The sequence below is a fragment of the Bubalus bubalis genome, chromosome 18 (genome assembly GCF_019923935.1).
Source record: "Bubalus bubalis isolate 160015118507 breed Murrah chromosome 18, NDDB_SH_1, whole genome shotgun sequence".
Taxonomy (NCBI): domain Eukaryota; kingdom Metazoa; phylum Chordata; class Mammalia; order Artiodactyla; family Bovidae; genus Bubalus; species Bubalus bubalis.
In genome coordinates, this window is record NC_059174.1 from 10112772 (window position 1) to 10134319 (window position 21548).

At 51.5% G+C, this 21548-nt stretch overlaps 1 protein-coding gene and 1 long non-coding RNA gene across 3 annotated transcripts; one reads left to right on the plus strand and one right to left on the minus strand.

Annotated features, from left to right (window-relative positions):
* Window positions 1-26: 26 nt before the first annotated feature.
* DNAAF1 (dynein axonemal assembly factor 1) lies at window positions 27-21274 on the plus strand. 2 transcript variants are annotated; one of them, XM_025268466.2, is made up of 13 exons: window positions 27-269; window positions 2380-2515; window positions 2976-3067; window positions 4909-5130; window positions 6444-6610; window positions 10998-11119; window positions 14458-14624; window positions 15563-15817; window positions 16933-17042; window positions 18062-18292; window positions 18702-18758; window positions 19803-20178; window positions 20937-21274. In XM_025268466.2, the coding sequence occupies exons 1-13, from the start codon at window positions 146-148 to the stop codon at window positions 21041-21043; spliced, it is 2166 nt and encodes a 721-aa protein (XP_025124251.1). In that variant the 5' UTR covers window positions 27-145; the 3' UTR covers window positions 21044-21274. The 2 variants fall into 2 exon arrangements, with proteins under 2 accessions (XP_025124251.1, XP_006045789.1); XM_006045727.3 differs by lacking the exon at window positions 18062-18292.
* On the minus strand, window positions 10295-10991 carry LOC123330460. The gene is made up of 2 exons (XR_006546430.1): window positions 10802-10991; window positions 10295-10636 (listed from the first exon to the last, which is right to left on the minus strand). It is a non-coding gene; the product is annotated as an uncharacterized LOC123330460 (long non-coding RNA).
* Window positions 21275-21548: the final 274 nt, after the last annotated feature.

A 21548-nucleotide genomic window follows, 5' to 3' on the forward strand; every position in this document is an offset into this window, starting at 1 on the left:
TCCGACGCTCAGGCCCGCACGAGTGCGCGTGTGCAGCGGTTGCCGTGGAGACCAGAGAAGCGTTGGGCCGCCAACTAGGGGCCACAGCGATCCCGAAGAACCGGGCTCCCACTGCTACGGGGTGTTCGGTGTTTCCGAAATAAACATGCACCCCGAGGCCTCAGAGCCTGTGGTGGACGGGGTAGCGGAGCAAGAGTGCGCGCAGGAGCCTGGTGTGGAGGAGTCGACTGGTGACCACGGGAACGCAGGCGAAGGTGGCCGCAAGGAAGGTGCCGACTACCGCCCCAGGGAGGCGAGGGGGACGACGGGCTGCGCCCAGCACCACATACCTGGTCTTCACAGCCAGCAGTAACCGTAATAATAATAACAGGGTCTTCCCTGGCGGTCCAGTGGTTAAGACTCCAAGCTCCCACTGCTGGTGGCATGGGTTTCCATCTCTGATAGGGGAACTAAGATCCTGCATGTCACAAGACGCGGCCAAAAAATAATAACAGCAGCGGCCCACACTTACTGAAGGTTATGTACCATGCACTCACCACATTCCAACCATAGGCCAGCCCTCTGCGGTAGGCACTCCTCTTGCCAGGTCACACAGATAATTTACCTGGAACTTAAAGAAGTTAAAGAACTTGCTCCAAACAGATTACCCTCAGCCAGTCAATGGTAGAACAGACTTATGCTTGGACTGTCTGACGCCAAGAGCCCAAGCCCTCACCCAAGACACCATTCCCCTCACAACCCAGCTTTTGAATGTATCCCTTCATTGCCTTCACCATGTAAGACCAAAGGCTCTCTCTCCCTCTGGATGGCAAGCTATGTCAGGGCAGACACCCCAAATGAATTGGCAGTGTCCAGTCCAGTGCCTGATCTGTGGTGGACAGAGTGAATGATGAGCTGGTGTTTCTGGGATCACCTGGTGACTCCTCACCAAAGTTTTCCTGAATAGGCTTAGAAGATAGCCTCTCCTGTTGCTTGGCTTCAATTATAAAGGAAACCTTTTAGGGAATGATAAAGAAACTGCTTGATTAGTGTTTCATTTTTTGAACCCAGCCAATGATTGTAAGCAATGACTGTCCAGGCAAGCCCTGTATGAGTTGCTATAGGGAAGCCATGTTGTGCTATGGACACACAGTGTGGAGCAAGTTACTCTGGGTTGACACTACCCCTCTGCAACTTGCCAGTTTTATGGCGGTTTGCCCAGAGCTTAACCGCTCTCTAGGGCAGTCTCATCTTCCGCAAGCCGGGATAGTTATAATTAGAGTGACTTGCATACAGTGGGTCAGTAATAAATGGTAGTTTTGGTATTAATATAACCAATCAATTATTATATATGTTGAGCACCTATTCTTTATTGGGCTTCCCTTGTAGCTCAACTGGTAAAGAATGCACCTGCAATGCGGGAGACCTGGGTTCGATCCCTGGGTTGGGAAGATTCCCTGGAAAAGGGAAAGGCTACCCACTCTAGTATTCTGGCCTGGATAATTCCATGGACTGTATAGTGCATGGGGTCGCAAAGAGTCGGAAACGACTGAGTGACTTTCACACTCACACATTCTTTATTACCCCAAACCATCATCTGGTGCCTCTTGCAGCTGGGTGTTGTACGCAGTGGGAAATGGGGAACTGTAAGACACAGTCCCACACACAGAATGTTTAATCTCTAGGTAGTCTACAGGGACACCCAGAGAGCAGCAGCAAACAGCTCTTAGGATTAAATGCGTTGGGGGACTTCCCTGGTGGTCCACTGGCTAATACTCCACGCTCCCAACACAGGGGACCCAGGTTCAATCCCTGGTCAGAAAACTAGATCTCACAATACCACAACTAAAGATCCCACCTGGCACAATGAAGATTGAAGATCTCACATGCCACAACTAAGATCCAGCGCAAATAAATATTTCTAAAGATAAAGAGAACATTTCAGATATATTTGATGTTTTTTGCCCTACCCCACCACTATTTCTAGTCCCATTCCATTTTCCCCTCCTCTAGAATTTTGTGTGGATTCTTTCAGTCATGTCTGTCTCTCTCTTTCCCTATCTGTGCATTCTATTGCAAGGCAGAATAATGACCCATTGCTTTATTTAACCTGTCCCTGTGAATGGACATTTGCATTGTTAACTGGTTTTGGCTATTACAAATAATGCAGAAGTGAGTATGTTGGCACACATCCGCTTGTCCATCTGTACAAGCGGTTTTTTCAAAGATCTGCCTAGAAGTGAAATTCTCATAATCCTTAACAATGCTTTAAAAATTGTGATACATTTAAAGAGTACTGATTGTACCCTAAAAGCAGACAATTATTCATCAAGTTGAAGTAGAGGGAAATTTTTTTTATATATTTCTTGCTCTCTACAGAACCAATCTCTTATCTTACAGAAATGAATGATCCTAAGGAAACGTGTGTGGGTCCTTCGAACGCTTCCTGCCTCAGTGAGCAGAAGCAGAGTGGCGACAGCCGGTCAGGCGGTCGCTTAGCACAGCAAACAGCCGACAAGGAAGATCGCGGCGCCAGGTACGTGCGCGTGCTGCCGCCACTCCCAGCACACTTTCACACATTAAGGCAGATGTGATGATCAGCCCTTTGTCCAGATAAGGAAACTGGGGCTCATGAAGATTAACTAGACAGCCCCTTGTCTGAGGATTAGTAGCAGAGTCAGGATGGTTAGTTATGAGTCACAGCGCGTAACTAACTGCAATCTATTAAACTTTAATGCCAAACTTGGAGAGAGGCACACATTAGGAGTTCTTGATGACACAAAGATATTTCTATAAGAACATACACTGCAATTTTTAAGAATGCTGAAATTCACAATATTGGATGAGGCCCTGAAAGCTACAAGCAATCAGTGTCATCAGGCATACAGAAGGTTGTGGAATTTGGAGACGGAATGGATGTGGCAAAGAATTTACGGGATATATCTTACAGCTGACAAACTGAAATCAATTTCTCGTTCATGTTTTTCATTCAACAGAATGACTAAAAAGTTTCTGCAAAAGCTTTGCAAGCAGCACAAGCTTTACATTACCCCAGCACTGAATGATACGCTGTATTTGCACTATAAAGGTAAGGATTGGGTGGAGGAGGTACGTTGTGTCAGGTGGAAAGGCCCTAGCAGTATAAAGAATTACTCACAGGGATCATCTAGAGTTCTTACATTTAAGCAGAAATTTCAAGGTTTAGTGGAGATGCATGGGAAAGCAATAACATTTCTTGGAAGAAAGAGTCTTACATGACTAGAGTTTATATGAGTTCCAGGGAAACATACTGGCATCTTTTATTTGTATTTGCTAAAGGACTCATAGTTTGCCAGACCACTAACTACTTGTAAATATTCTGCCGTTGGGAGGGACACATTATGAAGGACTGTGGTGGTGTCCAATGGTCACACATCAACTTAAGTTCAGGTTCATAGACAGGGCTCTTCCTCGCAGTGACAAAGCAGAGCAATAACTCCCGGTTGATGCTGAATTTGTGATAGTCAACCTGCTTCATTGGGCCATCCACGTGGCCCTTTATTCAGTAAAAGTTTACTGAGAGCCTTCTGTGGGCCGGCACAGGGCGCAGTGCTGGAGATACAAAGATGGATATGCTGAGGATGCTCTTGGTGTCTTGGGGGACAGGTCGGCCACCGTGAGGAGATTCACACTGTGCCAGGGAGATTCACGGAGGGCTGCAGCCGCAATATCCTTTAAAGGTGGGGAAGGACCCCTAGCTGGTCTCCTCACATCCACATTGCCCCCTCCCAAATCCTCCACTCAGTGTCTAGGTGTAGCAGTGATGAGATGACACAGGAGGGCAGACCCCAGAGGACCCATATTTAAGAGGTGGGAAGAAGAGGACGAGAGAGGTGCCTATATTATCCACTGCTGCCTAGCAAATTAACCCCACGCCTACCAACTTAGGAAATTATTATTTGATACTGTTTCTGAGGGTCAGGACCTGGGAATGATTTAGTCGGGTGGTTCTGCCTCACCGTTGCTTTCACCCTTTCTTCATAAAAACTTTGGGTTTGGGACTTCCCTGGTGGCCCAGTGGCTAACATCCTGCACTCTCAACGCAGGGCGCCCGGGTCCAATCCCTGGTCAGGGAACTAGATCCCACATGCCACAACTAGGACCCAGCACAGCCAAATAAAATATTAAAAAAAAAAAAAAACTTCCGGTTAAAACTTTTCAGGCAACCAAATGACTTTCAAAACATTTGGCAACAGCAGATGAACCGTGAAGTACAAATCTATAACGAGTTACTCAAGGAAACAAAAATGTTGGTTTTCCTCTCCTTAAACGTGGCTCATAAAACTGAGCCATACCAGAAAGCCAGACCCGAAGTTTGTGGTGGCTTCAGGTACTGCTGGATTTTCTCACCGCATATCTTCACGAGGCTGCCTCTCCCCCTTCGGAAGCCCTGCGTTCCCTTGTGCTCATTCATTTCAGGCAGGGCACCTGCCTCACTCCCACCTACTCCGAGGTGAGAAGGGAAGTTAGGCTGCACCCTACCAGGCTGGCAATTCTCGCAGAAAGTCACCTCTTTCCAGTAGAGCCAGCCAAAGCTCCGCAGGGTTCCTGAAGGTTGGCCCCACATGGCTCAGCATGACCAGCTCCCTGCAGAGAGCCATGGGGCAAGGATCAGGACGCGGTGTTCTCAAAGAGGCGGTGGTGCTCCTGAGGAGGGATGTGTGGATGCTGGGCGTGTGTGCCTGTGTGCTGAGTCTCATCAGTCGTGTCTGACTCTTTGTGACCCCATGGACCCTAGCCTACCAGGCTCCTTGTCCATTGGATTCTCCAGGCAAGAATACTGGAGTGGGTTGCCATTTCCTTCTCCAAGGCGAGTAGGCATAAAAGACGGTGAGACCTGTGCCTCTGTGTGTGGGGGAGCCCAACAAATACCCCCTTCCTTCCCGCCAGGCTTTGACCGCATCGAGAATCTAGAAGAGTACACGGGGCTGCGCTGCCTCTGGCTGGAGTGCAACGGCATCCAGAAAATCGAGAATCTCGAGGCCCAGACGGAACTGCGCTGCCTCTTCTTACAAGTGAACTTGCTCCATAAGATCGAGAACCTAGAACCTCTGCAGAAACTGGATGCTCTCAACATCAGCAACAACTACATTAAGACCATTGAAAACCTCTGTAAGAGGGACCCACCGCAGCGGCGGTGGCGGTGGTGGCGGTGGTGGTGGGTGGTGGTGGTGGTGGGTGGTGGTGGTGGGGGTGGAGGTGGTGGGAGTGGGGGTAGGAGTGGGGGGTGGAGGTGGGGGTGGTGGTTGGTGGTTGGTGGTGGGGATGGGGGTGGTGGTTGGTGGTTGGTGGTGGGGGTGGTGGCTGGTGGTGGGGGTGGGGTGGTGGCTGGGGTTGGTGGCTGGTGGTGGGGGTGGTTGGGGGTGGGGGTGGTGGTTGGTGGTTGGTGGTGGGGGTGGGGTGGTGGTTGGTGGTTGGTGGTGGGGGTGGGGTGGTGGTTGGTGGTTGGTGGTGGGGGTGGTGGCTGGTGGTGGGGGTGGGGTGGTGGCTGGGGTTGGTGGCTGGTGGTGGGGGTGGGTGGGGGTGGTGGTTGGTGGTTGGTGGTTGGTGGTGGGGTGTGGTTGGTGGTTAGGGGTGGGGGTGGTGGGGGTCAGGGTGGTGGTGGGGGTTGGGGTAGTGGTTGGTGGTGGTAGTGGTGGGGGTGGGGGGTGGTGGTTGGTGTTGGTGGGGGTGGGGGTGGGGGTGGGGGGGTGGAGGTGGTGGTTGGTGGTGGGTGTGGTGGTTGGTGGTGGGTGTGGTGGTTGGTGGTGGGGGTAGGGATGCTGGTGGTGGGTGGTGGGTGGTGGTTGGTTTGTGGTTGGTGGTGGGGGTGGTGGGGGTCCAGGTGGTGGTTGGTGGTGGGGGTGGGGGTGGTGGTGGTGGGTGGTGGGTGGTGGTTGGTTGTGGGGGTGGTTGGTGGTGGGTGGTTGGGGGTGGGGGTTGTGGTTGGTGGTGGGTGGGGTGGGGGTGGGGGTGGTAGTTGGTGCTTGGTTGTTGGTGGTGGTGGTGGTTGGTGGTTGGTGGTGGGGGTGGTGGGTGGGGGTGGGGGTTGGTGGTTGGTGGTTGGGGCTGGGGATGAGGGTGGTGGGGGTGGGGTTGGTGGTAGGGGTGGGGGTGGTGTTGATGGTTGGTGATTGGTGGTAGGGGTGGGGGTGGGGGTGGTGGGTGTTGGGGTGGTGGTTGGTGGTTGGGGGTGGGGATAGGGTTGATGGTTGATGGTTGGTGGTAGGGGTGGGGGTGGTAGTTGGTGGGTGGTGGTTGGTGGTGGGGGTGGTGTTTGGTGGTTGGTGGTTGATGGTTGGTGGTTGCTGGTGGGGGTGGTGGGCGTGGGGGTGTTGGTGATGGTGTTGTTGTCTAGACTCATGTTCACCGCTCTTCCCTGCAAGTGGGTCTAAACATTTTCTTTGCTGCCCATGTCGCTCACCTCTGTCCACTCCCCCTTCCAGCCTGCCTGCCAGTCCTGAACACACTCCAGATGGCGCACAACCACTTAGAGACTGTGGAGGACATTCAGCATCTCAGGGAGTGTGCCAGACTCTGCGTCCTTGACCTTTCCCACAACAAGCTGAGCGACCCCGAGATCCTGAGAGTTCTTGAGAGCATGCCTGACTTGGTAAAAAACAAACAAACAAAAAGCAGAAAGAAACACGCACACTCAAGACTTCCCTGGTGGCCCAGTGGTTGTGACTCCGAGCTCCCAGGGCAGCGAGCATGGGTTCAGTCCCTGGTCGGGAAAGACCCTGCGTGCCGTGTGGCGTGGAGTGGAGGTGGGGGGCACGCCCCCGGACACAACTCGTGTCCTCTTGTCTTCTGTAGGCAGCAAATCTCTTTTCTTCTCCCCTCCCTCCCTCCCTCCCCCTTCCTTTCTCCCCGCCTTCTGAACACCCATCACACTTTTCCCCTCTATTTTTAGCTGCTGTGTTTTAAATGCCAAATGCTGTGTCATTTCACCTACAATTTCAGTGTGTATTCCTGACATAACGACTTTTTAAAAGCATCATTACAGTACTGTTATTATACCTAAAATAGTATTGGAATGACAGTTAATACCCAGTCTATGTCCAGTTTTCTCCATTTACCTCAAGCATGTGTTTTGATCATTGGATTCAGTTCAGTTCAGTGGCTCAGTCGTGTCTGACTCTTTGAGACCCCACAGACCACAGCATGCCACGCTTCCCTGTCCATCACCAACTCCTGGAGTTTACTCAAACTCATGTCCATTGAGTCAGTGATGTCATCCAACCATCTCATCCTCTGTCGTCCCTTTCTCCTCCCACCTTCAATATTTCCCAGCATCAGGGTCTTTTCAAATGAGTCAGCTCTTCGCATCAGGTGGCCAAAGTATTAGAGTTTCAGCTTCAACATCAGTCCCTCCAATGAACACCCAGGACTGATTTCCTTTAGGATGGACTGGTTGGATCTCCTTGAAGTCCAAGGGAATCTCAAGAGTCTTCTCCAACACCACAGTTTGAAAGCATCAATTCTTCGGCACTCAGACTTCTTTATAGTCCAGCACTCACATCCATACATGACCACTGGAAAAACCATAGCCTTGACTAGATAGATCTTTGTTAGCAAATGAATGTCTCGCTGTCTAGGTTGGTCATAACTTTCCTTTCAAAGAGTACTGCAGTTACCATCTGCAGTGATTTTGGAGCCCCAAAAAATAGTCTCTCACTGTTTCCTCTGTTTCTCCATCTATTTGCCATGAAGTGATGGGACCGTTTCCACTGTTTCTCCATCTATTTGCCATGAAGTGATGGGACCGGATGCCATGATCTTAGTTTTCTGAACGTTGAGCTTTAAGACCATCAGATTTTACCAATCCAAACCAGACCCATACATTGTATTTGGATTATGCATCTCATCACAGCCCTCCCCGCTTGTCTCTTCCTCTGCCCGCTACCACCCCCATGCCAAGAATCTGCTGAAGAAACCGGGTCCCTCTGGATGTCAGCCACACCCTGGATTCAGTCAACTGCATCCTCATGGTGTGGTCTGACGTGTTCTGCTGTCTCCAGCATCTCCTGTAAAATGATGATGGAGCCAGAGGCCTGGTCAGATCCAGGCTCAGAATATAACCCTGAGGTCAGCTGTGGCATCAGTCAGGGCAAGCGTAACACCTGGTTGCCTCTTGTTGTGACTTTACGCGTCACTAGTGGGTTTGACTGCTGTCAGCCTGATCCAGCTTCGGTCTGATCCAGCACTTGGCCTCCCTTCCCCCAACTGCTCCAACAGCTCCCAGGCACACTGCCTCCCTGTGTGAGTTCATTAGCAGTCGCTCAGGGATCATATTCTAATTCTCTTATTTCTTCTGCCTTTCTTAGCCGCGATGCTTCCACAAAGAGCACTTTTGCTCATCAACAATTTACATCCCTAGTGTAAAGTGTATGCAGAAAACACTGGGATGAAGATGTCTTTGTTTTTCTTTTTATGTATCAGCTTTCAGAGAAATGGATCCAGAACTTAGGGACCTCTAAAGATGACAGTGAAGGGTTTTTCTTTATCACTGTGAACAGATAGATTTAAAGATACAGTATTTGGAGTGACTTAACCTTTCTGTCATTTGAATTTGGGGTGCTTGAGTGCTCCCATCTTCTAGTCCGTGGCAACCCCTGCAGGCAGCTCCTGTATCCTCTGGCCTCAACTCCAGCAGCCTGGGACAATTTCCTTGCTTTTCAGTGTGTATGTGTTGTCATGTGTACTAGGAAAAAATATTTTCCAAATAGCACACAAAAACCCTCAGTTCATTGTTTCCTGCTTAAGGCCTGGGTAAGCAAGGGAAAAGTGAATCCATTTAAAAGAAAAACAGTAAGGAAAGCATCAGTTTAGTTCAGTTCAGTCGCTCAGTCATGTCTGACTCTTTGTGACCCCATGGACTGCAGCACACCAGGCCTCCCTGTCCATCACCAACTCCCGGAGTTTACTCAAACTCATGTCCATTGAATCAGTGATGCCATCCAACCATCTCATCCTCTGTCATCCCCTTCTCCTCCTGCCTTCAATCTTTCCCAGCATCATGGTCCTTTCTAATGAGTCAGTTCTTCGCATCAGATGGCCAAAGTATTGGTGTTTCAGCTTCAGCATCAGTCCTTCCAATGAATATTCAGGACTAATATCCTTTAGGATGGACTGGTTGGATCTCCTTGCAGTCCAAGGGACTCTCGAGTCTTCTCCAGCACCACAGTTCAAAAGCATCAGTTCTTTGGCGTCCAACCTTCTTTGTAGTCCAACTCTCACACCCATACATGAACACTGGAAAAACCATAGCTTTGACTAGATGAACCTTTGTTGGCAAAGTCATGTCTCTGCTTTTTAATGTACTGTCTATGTTGGTCATAGCTTTTCTTCCAAAGAGCAAGTGTCTTTTAATTTCATGGCTGCAGTCACCATCTGCAGTGATTTTGGAGCCCCCCAAAATAAAGTCTATTACTGTTTCCATTGTTTCCCCATCTATTTGCCATGAAGTGATGGGACCAGATGCCATGATCTTAGTTTTCTCAATGTTGAGTTTTAAGCCAGTTTTCTCACTCTCCTCTCTCACTTTCATCAAGAGGCTCTTTAGTTCTTCTTCGCTTTCTGTCATAAAGATGGTGGCATCTGCATATCTGAGGTTATTGATGTTAGGAGAGCATAGTTCAGGAGTAATCTGCAGAACAGACTGGCACCAAGAACTAGTTTACCATTCACGTAGTCACCAGCATATGGCATGATAATACACAGCTGAATAGTAATACTTTTCTGGGGGGCCCGGCTGTCATAACAAAGTACCAGGCTGGGTGTTTTAAACAATAGAAATTTATTTTCTCATTATTCTGGAGGCTAGAAGTCCTAAATCAAGGTGTGGGGCAGTCTTGCTTTCTCCTAAGGCCTCTCTCCTTGGCGTGTAGACAGTTACCTTCTCCCTGAGTCCTCACGTGGCCTTCACAGTCTGTCTCCCAATCTCCTCCTTGTACAAGGACCTATGGGATCAGGGCTCACCCCAGTGACATCATTTAATCTTGATCACCTCTTCTAAGACTCTGTCTCCAAATGCAATCACATTCTGAGGCGCTGGGGTTAGGATTGCAGCAGATGAGTTTGCTGCAGGCGGGGGTTGTGGGGGGGGAATAACAACAGTCTGTCTCGTGGTTGTTTTCTGGTGGCTTCTACATTCTCCACACACACGTGCACGCGTGTGTGCACAGACATTTAGGGGCGCACTGCTCCCCACACCCAGCCGTACAGGACAGGTCACTTGAACATGTGACAAGAACCATGATGACCAGATGAGAATGAAGTTTGGAAAATGCTAAACTAACCAGTTCACAATATATTTATTTTCTCCAACAACAGAAAGCAGTTTAGATATAAAAACCATTTCACCAGTTTAGCCAAACCCATTTTAAATGCTTCACCCACATGTCACCTTGACAGATCCCCCTCCTGGAGAGGAGGTGACAGGATTTAAGGATGGGGGGACAGCACACTGGCACTGCTCTGCCGCTGTCCCTCTCCTGGTCCCAGCTTGACATCCAGGAGACCTGTAAGCCTGGCAAGAAGGGGCCTCGGGATAGCTGAGAGGGCGCTCTGCATCCTGTCCCCTTGGTCACCGTCTCTTATCTGTCCAGCAGCTGTGTGCATTTTCTTAAAACGGGTCCTGGCCAGGAAGGACAGAAAAGCGATCAATCAGAGATTAGTTCCAGTAAAAGAGATTGGGCGAGCAAAATCACTGCCCTCCGGAAAGGCTCCAGGAGGGTTTTCCAGCACTGTTCTGGAAGGACAGTGAGAGTTCAAGTACAAGTTCAAGTAGAAAAAGGGATACCCGATTCTCAGGACGGTTCTGATGGCATTCTGACGGCACAGGAGCAGTGACAGCCCCGGCTTCTCTGAGACTGTCCTCAGGATTTCATGTCGACATTCCCTGTCTTTGTATTTCTTCTCAGCGCAACACACAAGTGAAATGTTTTAACTGCATCTGTTTCTCAGTGCCTAATGAGGTTCTGCCTGTGTGCTTCCAGCGTGTGCTGAATCTGATGGGGAACCCGGTGATTAAGAACATCCCCAACTACCGAAGGACACTCACCATCCGGCTAAAACACTTAACATACCTGGATGACAGACCAGTTTTTCCCAAGGACAGGTAAGGAAGCGAAAAGCCTTTTAGTAACACTATGTAACAGTTGAGCATGCTCAACAAGTAAGTTTTTAAATTTTCTAATTTTTGAGCATTCCCACACGTCTGTTATATATTCCAGTGAGGTAAGTTTAATGGCTTACATGACTGTTTATAATAGGAAATTCTCTGTTTTAAGCACTTATTCCTGGATTTTTTTCACAATCCTTTGATAATTATCCTTCTATATAAAGTCTCTGATCCCATGGCTAGTTATTTCCTTAGGGTGGAATTCTGAGTTGTATTGCTGGATTAAAGACTGTAGTTGAAGACTTTTAAAAGGCACTTATAGTTTCTAGAATGTTTGTATCGTTTATAACTTTCCCAGACACAGCCATGTTAAAAAAAAAATGTAGCCAGGTTAATTGACGAGTGAAGATAGTACGTCATTTGCATTTTGGGGTAACAGATGAAGTTGATCGTTTTTACCACCTTTGTCGGACATTTAGTTTCCTCCTCTGTGAGTATTGCATTCATGACCTCTTTCCAATTTCCTTTAGGGGAGATTTTTCTTGATTCATAAGTGATAATCGCTCAATCGTTTCTGACTCTTTGTGACCCATGACTGTAGCCCGCCAGGCTCCTCTGTCCATGAGATTTCCCAGGCAAGAATACTGGAGTGGGTTGCCATTTCCTTCTCCAGGGGATCTTCCAAACCCAGGGGTCAAACCCGGGTCTCCTGCATTGCAGGCAGATTCTTTATCATCTGAGCCACCAGGGAAGCTCTGTTTCATTAAGAGCTCTTTGCATATCAGGAATACTGAACCCGGGACTGCCCTGTGTATCATCACTGCTTTGATCTGGGTTTTTAATTTACCTTTTGATTGAGGCTGCTATTCATTCCAGCTTAGAATAAAACCTCAGTAACTGGGATGGCCTGACAGGAAGTGCAATCTGAAGCTTGAATTACCCGACATTTAAAAACACACTTGAACTCACAAATTTTAGTCAAAATAACACAAATTTCAAAGGGAGAGCCTCCACATGGACCAGGTGACACAGCCAGGATCCCTGCTTGTGCAGCAGTCTGGCCGAGATGCTCCCAGCTCCCTGGCACCCAGCCCTGGGCGTTAAGGCAGACAGCGGGCATGCAGGGCCTGCGGGCAGACCACAAAGCCCAGCTCTGCAGCTGCGGGTCTTATGCCCCTAGTCAAGCTTGCCAATCTCTCCAGCCTCAGGCTGTCTCCGGAAAGTGGAGACAAAACCGACCTCGAGGTCTTTGAGAGTATCTGTTAGTATTACGTGGAACTCAAGCAGGAGGGAACCAATGGGAACTCTCGGCTGTCCTAGGGCGGGGCGGGAGGCGGGGCAGGGAATGTGAGCTCCCTGCTGCACCCTGGGGCAGCGCTACCAGCAGGAACGTGTAAGAGCTGGGCCCTTTGCAGGGAGACCCCTGCCCTGGACGATATAGCAGGACTCCTCTTCAAGAGCTGGTTTCACTTGGGTTTTAAGCCTCATTTCAGCACCCTCCAGCTGCTCCACACTGGGTCCTTGACCTCCTCTCAACCTGGGATGATCTTCACGGGTGTTTGTTCACCTGTCACCTTCTGAAGATTTCCGTGACCAGCCACCTATCTAAGCCACACCTTTGCCTCTTCCATCTAGTGTCTCTTTAGCCTGATTTCTTTTGGTAGGACACATCTACCTTTGACATACCTGTTTCCTCTTTTAGAGTCTCTTTCCCCATAGAAGGGCAGGTCTAGTAGAGAAAGCCATGTCATCTCTTATGTTAACCTACTTATCTCTGGCGCCTAGAACAGTTTGCTCACTTCAAGTGTACAATTCAATGGTTTTTCAGTATATTCAGAGTTGTCCAACCACCCCCACAATCAATTCTAAAATACTTTTATCACTCCCCAAAGTAACCCTTACTTATTAGCAGTCACTCCCCAACCCACCTCTAACAGCCCCAACAACCACAAAGCTACTTTCTATCTCTGTGGATTAGACTACTCTGGACACTGCATATGCTGTGTGCTGTGTGATGAGTCATGTTCAACTCTTTGCGACCCCACGGACTATAGCCCACCAGGCTTATCTGTCCATGGAATTTTTCAGACAAGGGTATGGGAGTGGCCATTTCCTCCTCCAGGGGATCTTCCCAACTCGGGGATCAAACCCATGTCTCTTGTGTCTCCTGCATTGGCAGGCTCAGATCTACCACTGAGCCAATATGGATTTGCCTACTCAGGACATTTCATATAGATGAAGTCATACGATACGTGGTCTTTTGTGACCGGCTTCTTCCACTGAGCATATTTTTAAGGTTCACCCACATTACAGCCTGCGTCAGTAAATGCTTCCAAAATAACACTGTGAAATAATCTCCCGTTTGGGAAGGCCACGTTTTATCAGTTGAGGGACATTAGGGTTGCTTCCACTTTTTGGCTGTCGTGAACAGTGCTGCTATCAATATTCGTGTGCAGGTGTGTGTGTGTGTGTGTGTGGACGTTTGTTCTTAACTCATTTGAGAAATACTTGGGAGCACGATTGCTGGATTATACGGTAAGATGATCTTTGCTTTGAAATTGGCAAACTGTCTCCCGAGGTGGCTGCTCCATCTTGCATTCCCACCAGCCATGAAGGAGCACTCCTGTCGCCCCACATCCTCCCGGCCTTTGGTGTTGTCAGCGCTCTGGCTTTTAGTCGATCCACTGGGTGTCAAGTGGTTAGGTTTGCACTCTCCTGACGTCACCCAATGATGAGCTTATTTTCTACCTAACTTCCTGGTGAGGGGTCCAGTTCTTTGGTCCACTTTTAAAACACTTTGTATGTTTTAGATAGCGAGCCATCTAGCGGTTAACTTTCTTCCGAGTGTTTTCTCCCAGTGCGGTTTCTTTTAACCTGTGCCCACCTGCGGGTTGTGTAGACTTTGTGTGAGCTGTAATAGGTCTACATATAGTCTAGATACAACCCCCAGTCAGGTGTCTGATTTTCAGCTGTTTTCTCACTTTATGTGGGTTCTTTTATTTATGGGATTCTTTACATGACACCCCTTTTTAATTTTGGTGGAGTTCACTTTATTTTTTTTGCTTTTGTCACGCGTGCTTTTGACCTTATAGCCAGACGGGCTTTACAAACCACTAGAACTTTCAAGATGAAACTGTGCCTGTGTTAGTATGTCTCCTTACAGTCACATGCCCTCTGTGCCTTTAGTTTGATTTTGGGGAAAAAGAGCAAGTTTGGTCAGAGAGTATATGTTTTGGATTTACTGTTAACCTGTGACAGTTCAGCACCCCCTCCCCCCCGCCTCTCTGACTTCTGGGGTCTGGGGTTTGTTTTTTGTTTTTAATCCTCCTAAACAGAGCTTGCGCAGAGGCCTGGGCCCGGGGAGGGTATGCAGCTGAGAAGGAGGAGAGACAGCAGTGGGAGATGAGAGAGCGGAAGAAGATCACGGACAGCATCGAGGCCCTGGCGGCCCTTAGGCGCCAGGCGGAGGAGAGGAAGCAGCAGAGAGCGAGCCAGGAGCGAGGTGCGAGCCCGAGACACAGGAGGGCCCCCGAGCTCCACTGAGATTCACTCTGGGGTGGGGCCGAGGGCGGGAACACTTTGCTCACAGGCCTACGGATCCGTCTGCCCTCGACCTCACTTGAGGACAGTGCTCAAGACACGTTAAGAACCCCGTCCTCTTCCTAGATGCAAGAGGAAAGAGTCAGGGGCTCTGTGTGCACCTCCTTTTTTTTTCGCTTGCGGGATCTTAGTTCCAGGGATCGAACCTGCAGCCCCTGCAGTGGAAGCAAGGCGTCTTAACCACTGGACCACCAAGGAAGTCCTCCATGTGTATTTTTAAATGACAGTGTTTTTCACCTAACTACACACAGAAAACATAGACAAGCAAGGGTCATCACAGAATTGCAGCAAGAACTGCTCAATGTTTGGTGTGAGCATTTCCTGGCTTTTCCTCATGAGTGTAGTGCATACTTTTTTTTTTAATAGAAGAAAGTGGCACAGCTCTATTGCTTTCTGCCCACTCACATTCCCATAAAATAGACATTCTCCTGCAGTATGCATTTTCCCCCCTTTTCCAACGTTTAATTAGGACATTGTTCAAACAATGGTCAAATGAACAACTGTGTCATCTCCTCACGTCTGGTGTTGATTAACATTTTGGCGCATGTGTGCGCACACACATGTTCCTGACCTGCTGACCTGCTGGAAAGCAGGGCAAACATCGTGGCCCTGAGCCCAGTCCCTCAGCCCGCATCTCCTGAGAGCACCCGGTACAGTCTTCCAGGGGCCTGTGCGGGCACTGCATGTGCTGGGCATCCCCCTGGTGGCTGTGCAGCCTGTTTATCCAGCACCCTGAGGACCGCCCTGCTGCAGGTCCCCACTGCCCACCCTCGGCCTTCGCTGCGGGTCCTTCCTTGTCCTCCTAGGACCATCCCAGCTCACCTGTGGACTTGTGCTCAGGGGAGGAGCCCACGCCAGCCGGTGCTGGGGACGTGGACGCCGAAGTGGAAGGAGAGGAAGAGCCTCAGGAAAAGAAGGATACGAGGCAGAAGATAGAGCAGTTTGTCAAGGAGAGCTTCGAGGCCAAGGATGAGCTGTTCCCGGAGAAGCCAGAAGAGCCGAGCCTCCTGGAGGAGCTGCCTCTGGATGTGGGGGAGCCGAAGGTCGTGCTCCCCCCTGAGGCCCTGCCAGCGAGCCCCAGAGCTGCCTGGGCAGGTAGGTGGTCGAGGAAGCACAGGTGCATTATACCTGGGGCAGCTCCCAACTGGGGGCCCCGGACTGCCTTCCACCCTGACTGCTCAGTCTGTAAGGTGATGTACGCACACCTCCTCACGACAGGACCACGAGGGGAGCCGGACTGCGTTTCCAGTATCAGGTCCAACGTGCTTCAAGGAAATGGGCAAGACACTAACTGTATTTTATTGAACCCAGAACACCTAAAATATGTCTTCTCAGGTGACGCAGTGGTAAAAAAAAAAAAAAAAATCTGCCTGCCAATACAGGAGACGCCGGTTTGATCCCTGGGTCGGGAAAATCCCCTGGAGGAGGAAATGGCAACCCCCTCCAGTATTCTTGCCTGGAGAATCCCATGGACAGAGGAGCCTGGTGGGTTACAGTCCATGGGGTCACGAAGAGTCAGACTCCAGTTATCGACTGGGCACACACACCTAGAATATAATTTAAATCAACATGAATTTATTCATGAGATAATAGGTTCCTCTTTTTGACACTAAGTCTTCTAAATCCACTTGCTTGTTTCATTCTAATTGGGTGCCCCAGTGTGGCTCTTGAGTCAAACTGGGCCTAGTCAGTCCCCAAGGTGGACAGTGGACTGGTGTGACTTGAGCAGCGCAGGGCCACTCATCTGTGATGACTGAAGCTGGAGAGGAAGCAGCGGGCGGGAGCAGGAGGGGACTAAGGGGAAGAGAGGAGCCCTGTCTGGACCCCACATTCCCTGGGCAACCCTGCAAGGATGGCGCAGGTCTCCTTGACACTCTTGCAGCAGGAGGAGCTGTGAAACTTGCCCACTGATGCCATGGCCTTTCTTTCTTCATCTCCTAGTCGAGCGATCATGCTTTTTCCAAGGTTCCTGCATGTTCTGCATAGACTCTTGGCTGGAGCTTCCATCTCCAGGCTGTAGAAAGAGGGTGCTCTCTCCCTTCCCTTCCCTTTCACACATAACCTTTTCCTCAGCTCTTGTCACAAGGGCTGGAGGTCTTCAGACCCAAGGGTTCTGTCCTTTCTCTTGGAATCCACCCTAACCGCAATTGCCCATCTGACTGCCGTGTATGAAACAGACTCCAAGATTACTGTAACTCTGTTGTCCTTAGAATTGGCTCCCCAAACTGTGGCCACTGAAAGTGCATCAGGCACAGAGCCCGATGGAGCTGAAAATCTGGAGGCCACAAGACTGGAGACAAAGGAGCAGCTCTTCATCGACGTACGTAGCCCGTGCACCTGCAGAGGAGCACACACAGCATAGCCAGTGTCTGTGTCTGATCAGACACAAACCTTCTGAATCCTGAGCTCAGTGGGGCCCACTGGCTGGCCTGCGTGGCCTCCCTGGAGGTGCCACCCAGACCCAGTGCTCAGCATTCGCAGTCAATAAGCTCTCCTGGGGGTGGGCGGTGGGAAATCCATGCCTGTGTACCTTCAAGACTGAGAGCGCTGGCCAGACAAACCCCTTGAACTACGTCTGCGAAACTCCTGATGCATTTCCCCACGAGAAGTTACCCTCTCAGCAGCTCCTTCTGGCCATAGATGGAACTGCTGGGAAATCTACACTTAATCAGCAGAGCCTCGAGTGCTCTTGGGACAGCTGCCCACCTTCCTGGCCTGTCCTGCATCCTGTCCCCCAGGGCCAATTCAGGGGGTCCACCTGACCTTGGGCCCAATCACATCCTTGGGAATGGTCCTCCTCCCTGCAGCCTGTCCACTCTGATGACAGCCTTCCACGCTGTGCCTGCGAGAATACATCCCTGGGGATATGCACGTTTGGCACAACCTCTGGGAACTGTGCTTTAGGGGGTGAGGAGTAGGGGCTGGTCCCCCCATCTTTCAGTTTACACCCTGCTTCCCCAGAGGACAGCCATCTCTCTGCCCACAAGTGAGCTCCTTCCATTCAGACCGTGTTGCATGGTTTTGCCTGCCCTCTGCCCGCTTCCTTCACGAACTGCTACGCTCGTGTTTCACTCTCAATTTCACGTGGCTCAGAAAGGTTCAACTGAGCACAGTCAGCATTCAGAGTGGCGTTTCCAGTTTTCTGGGCCTAATATAGATACAACAAAAGTGGGCGCTTCAGCCCTAACGTGTGAGAACCAACCACATACAGGACCCCGACGCTACGCTAACACTGACTGTTCTTCCTTTTTGTCCGGCACCACTTTAAATACCTCTTGTATTGACTGATTTAACCCTTCCAGTAACTCTAAGAGGTAGGTTATCATCCCCATTTTACAGACGGGGAAACCGAGAAACAGAGTAGAGCACCTTGCCCAAGGCTACACAGCCAGACAATGGTGGAGCAGGAACAGCCACCCAGGCAGGCTGGCTCTGGAGTCCAGGCATCTGACTGCCTCACAAGCAGGTTGGGGTGCTACAGATGAAGATACCCCAAGACACAAAACAGGAAAGCGCCGCCTCCCCACCCCAGTTTTGGGAAAGGTTCGAAAGAGACTCACTTTGTGCCAGGTAGGGTCCTAAGACCCTATTTGTATGTAGGAGGTACGATTCCCCCCAGATGAACTGGGTAATACCAAAGTAAAGTGGAGAACGAGGTGGAAATTTTTGAAACACGTCACGCCTTACAAAGCTCTGTCACTGACCAGATCCAGGTGCCTGGAGTGGCCACTGGTACCTGGAGTGTTACCTGGAGTGTGTGTGCTGCCTGTACATGCGGCTTGAGTGGCCACGTGTGTCCCGCACGTATACGTGGCTCAAGTGTCCACGTGTGTGCTGCGTGCACACATGCTCGAGTGTCTCGGTTGCTCCGTGGGCCCCTCCATGCTCTGTGGTTGGTTGGTGGGGTGGCCACGTCTCTTCCGAGGACTGGATACTGAGCACGCACCCTACCGCTGACCAGGGTCACTTCCTCTTCCAGGACCTGCCCGACTTGGAAGATGTGAATGCCGGTGAATCTCTGGGCGACCGGGATAGGGTGAGCTCACCTGCGTCCCCGCAGTTCCGCTTCCCTCCTCCTCTCCCAGCCCCGTGGATGACCAAGTATGTCAGGGAGTCGCAGGCTCTGCCTGATGCCTCACACGCCCGGGACCTTTACCTCAACCTCAGGAAAGGTTTACCGCTGCTCCCTTCTCTGAGGTTTTACAACTAGCCACTTGGGGCTTTTTTCGGGAACAGATCTTTTATCACTGTCTTTAATAACCATGCACTGTGCACCATTACCTGGGCTTTTTTCTGTCCTTGACGTTTGTGTGTTCATCTAGTGAATGCCAGTATGACAGTGACACGGCAGGGAAAGGAGCGCAGGGAGGAGGGCGCAGGGAGGAGGGCGCAGGGAGGAGGGCGCAAGGGAGGAGGGCGCAAGGGAGGAGGGCGCAGGGAGGAGGGCGCAGGGAGGAGGGCGCAGGGGCCCGGCGTGGGTGTCTCGTGAGGTGACCTGATCCTCCCCCAACATTACCAGAGCCCCTCGGGGCCTGAAGGAGACAGAGAAGCCTGGGGCGTAATCTCAGGGCAGGAGCCAGTGATCACAGCAAGGACACAGACACAGAACCCAGTTCTTTGGGGGCCTGACCACCAACACAGGGCTAGGTGGCCGGTGCAGGCGCAGCCTGCCGGGAGCCCGGGCTCACAGATGCCTGGTTCAGGACCCAGGTGGGGGCTGGTGCAGCAGGAGCAGAAAGGGTGGGCCTGTGCCCCATGGAGACCCGAGGGAGAAGGGGGCGCCAGTGGAGACCTGGCCGCAGGGCTCACGACCACCTCAGGGTCAGCGCTGTGTTCCCGGGGGCCGTCCTGATGTGGTGCCAGAGTGTGACGGACAGAAACGCAGAATTAGCAGCGTGCACTTTAGGGACAAGGAGGAAATGGCAACCCCCTCCAGTGTTCTTGCCTGGAGAATCCCAGGGACGGCGGGGCCTGGTGGGCTGCTGTCTATGGGGTCGCACAGTCAGACACTACTGAAGCGACTTAGCAGCAGCAGCAGTGTGAAAACAGCACGGCTCAATACATCTTTTCCTTTTAACAGGAGCAGTGCTTTCCAAAGATTACAGCCATCTCGAGCCTGAGCGACGCCAGCGAGCCTGACATGGATGACATCTCACTCCTAGCACTGGAAAACACATCCTCGGACACGCTTTCCAGTATATTTGCAGTCCCCAAGGATACCTCCTGGAGGGTGGAGACCGAGACGCCCTTCACAGACATACTTAAAGTGGCACCAGAGAGGGACCTGGAAACCCAAAGGAGAGCGAGTGAGGTCCCTCGCCCGCTAATTCAGGAGTTGGGCGATGACGAGGAGCCCTCAGGACTGCCACCCCTGCCCCCAGTCTGCGAGGGGGAAGCCATGCCTGCCCCATGCACTGAGGACAGCGATGGAGACCGGCTTCCAGCCCCCGCTCCAGGTAATGTCCCCTGACTTTCAAGGTCACAGGGGCCGAAAGCTTCTTGGTGGGGAAACAGACAGTGGACCACCCAAGCCCAGAGCGGTGGCCACCTGGGCCTTTGTCGTCAGGATCCCACATTCTCAGTGGTGGTGGCGGGTCATTCACAGCCTCTCCAGAGACTGTGGAGGCTGCTAGAGCGTGTTCCCACCTGGGCGACTTGCAGCGTAACTGGCCAAAGAGCTGAGGAGCTGCCAGGCTGCCCTCCTCCCTCACCACCCCCAGGCTCGGCCCTTCCCAACCAAGGAAGGAGGGGACCAATGACACCAGTCTCATCACACGGGATGAGACCAGGGCAGCAGCTGGCCCAAGGGTGGTGCTGCGCACACGGACGCCCGGAATGGCACGGGTGACAGACGTGCCAGCTGGGAAGGGAGTTGCAGCAGATGCGGGCAGCGCCCACAGTGCCCAGTGGGCGGGGCAGGAGAAGCCACTTGCCACACCCCACCCAGCCCGCCAGCCTGGGGGCCTGAGCCCATGACCAGAGAGAGGCACCACTGGGACGGCTGGTCAGTGCCTGCTGCTCACAAGCACACGGGGCTAGCTCTGTGTGCCGACACTATGCTCCCTGACTGTGAACCCAACATGGGGAGCCCTGGGCACACACGATCCCTGCTCTGACCCACGCTGTGCGGCTGTCTCGAGGCCGGCACACGGGAAAGGGTGAGGGCTGACCACACTTCCCCAGAACACTGAGCCACCCCTTGCCTAATCTATAGGAAACGGCCCAGAGAAGGATGAAGTCCAGTCTGAGGTGGAGCCCGAGGAGCGCCTGGGGTCCGAGGCAGGAGAAGACCGGGAGGACATTGAATTTGGCCTGGACTGAGCCTCTGCTCTTGTACCAGCAGGCACGGGCCCAGGCCTGACTCCTCAGCAGGGGTGGGTCACCCTTTCGCTTGGGCTCCCCTTCCCTTCCGAGAGCTGCGGTTGCCAAGGGCATGGGCCCCAGTTCCCTTCTCCCATGGGCACAGCTCTGTGCTCCCCGCGTTGCAAGCCTCTCACAAGCCCGGTCACTTGCAGGGGAAACCATGTCACGGTATAAACATTTTAGCATCCACGTGAGCCCTTGTATTACTGGATCATCTAACGTCTGGGTGAGTCACAGGTCATTCACTCCATCAGGTACTGAGACAAGAACCATTCCCCTCTTTTCTCTGAGAAGAAACCCAGGTCCCGCCCAGGGGGCTGTGCGTTCCCAGGGGTGGGGTGGGGTGATTTCCCCACAGCAGAAGCAGGCTCTTCACAGGGGCCACAGAGCCACGGAGGGTGAGAACCTAACGCACTGAGCGTGTAAAGCCATGGAAGGGGACACGGCCAGCCTGAGAAAGTCC

What these genes read in the sequence shown, in the direction of transcription:
- DNAAF1 (XM_025268466.2), top strand. Translation starts at nt 146, where the DNA reads ATGCACCCCGAGGCCTCAGAGCCTGTGGTGGACGGGGTAGCGGAGCAA. An exon ending in GAGAGCGAGCCAGGAGCGAG is followed by an intron (nt 14,625 to 15,562) that starts GTGCGAGCCCGA and finishes ACTTGTGCTCAG; the next exon opens with GGGAGGAGCCCACGCCAGCC. An exon ending in CCCCAGAGCTGCCTGGGCAG is followed by an intron (nt 15,818 to 16,932) that starts GTAGGTGGTCGA and finishes TGTTGTCCTTAG; the next exon opens with AATTGGCTCCCCAAACTGTG.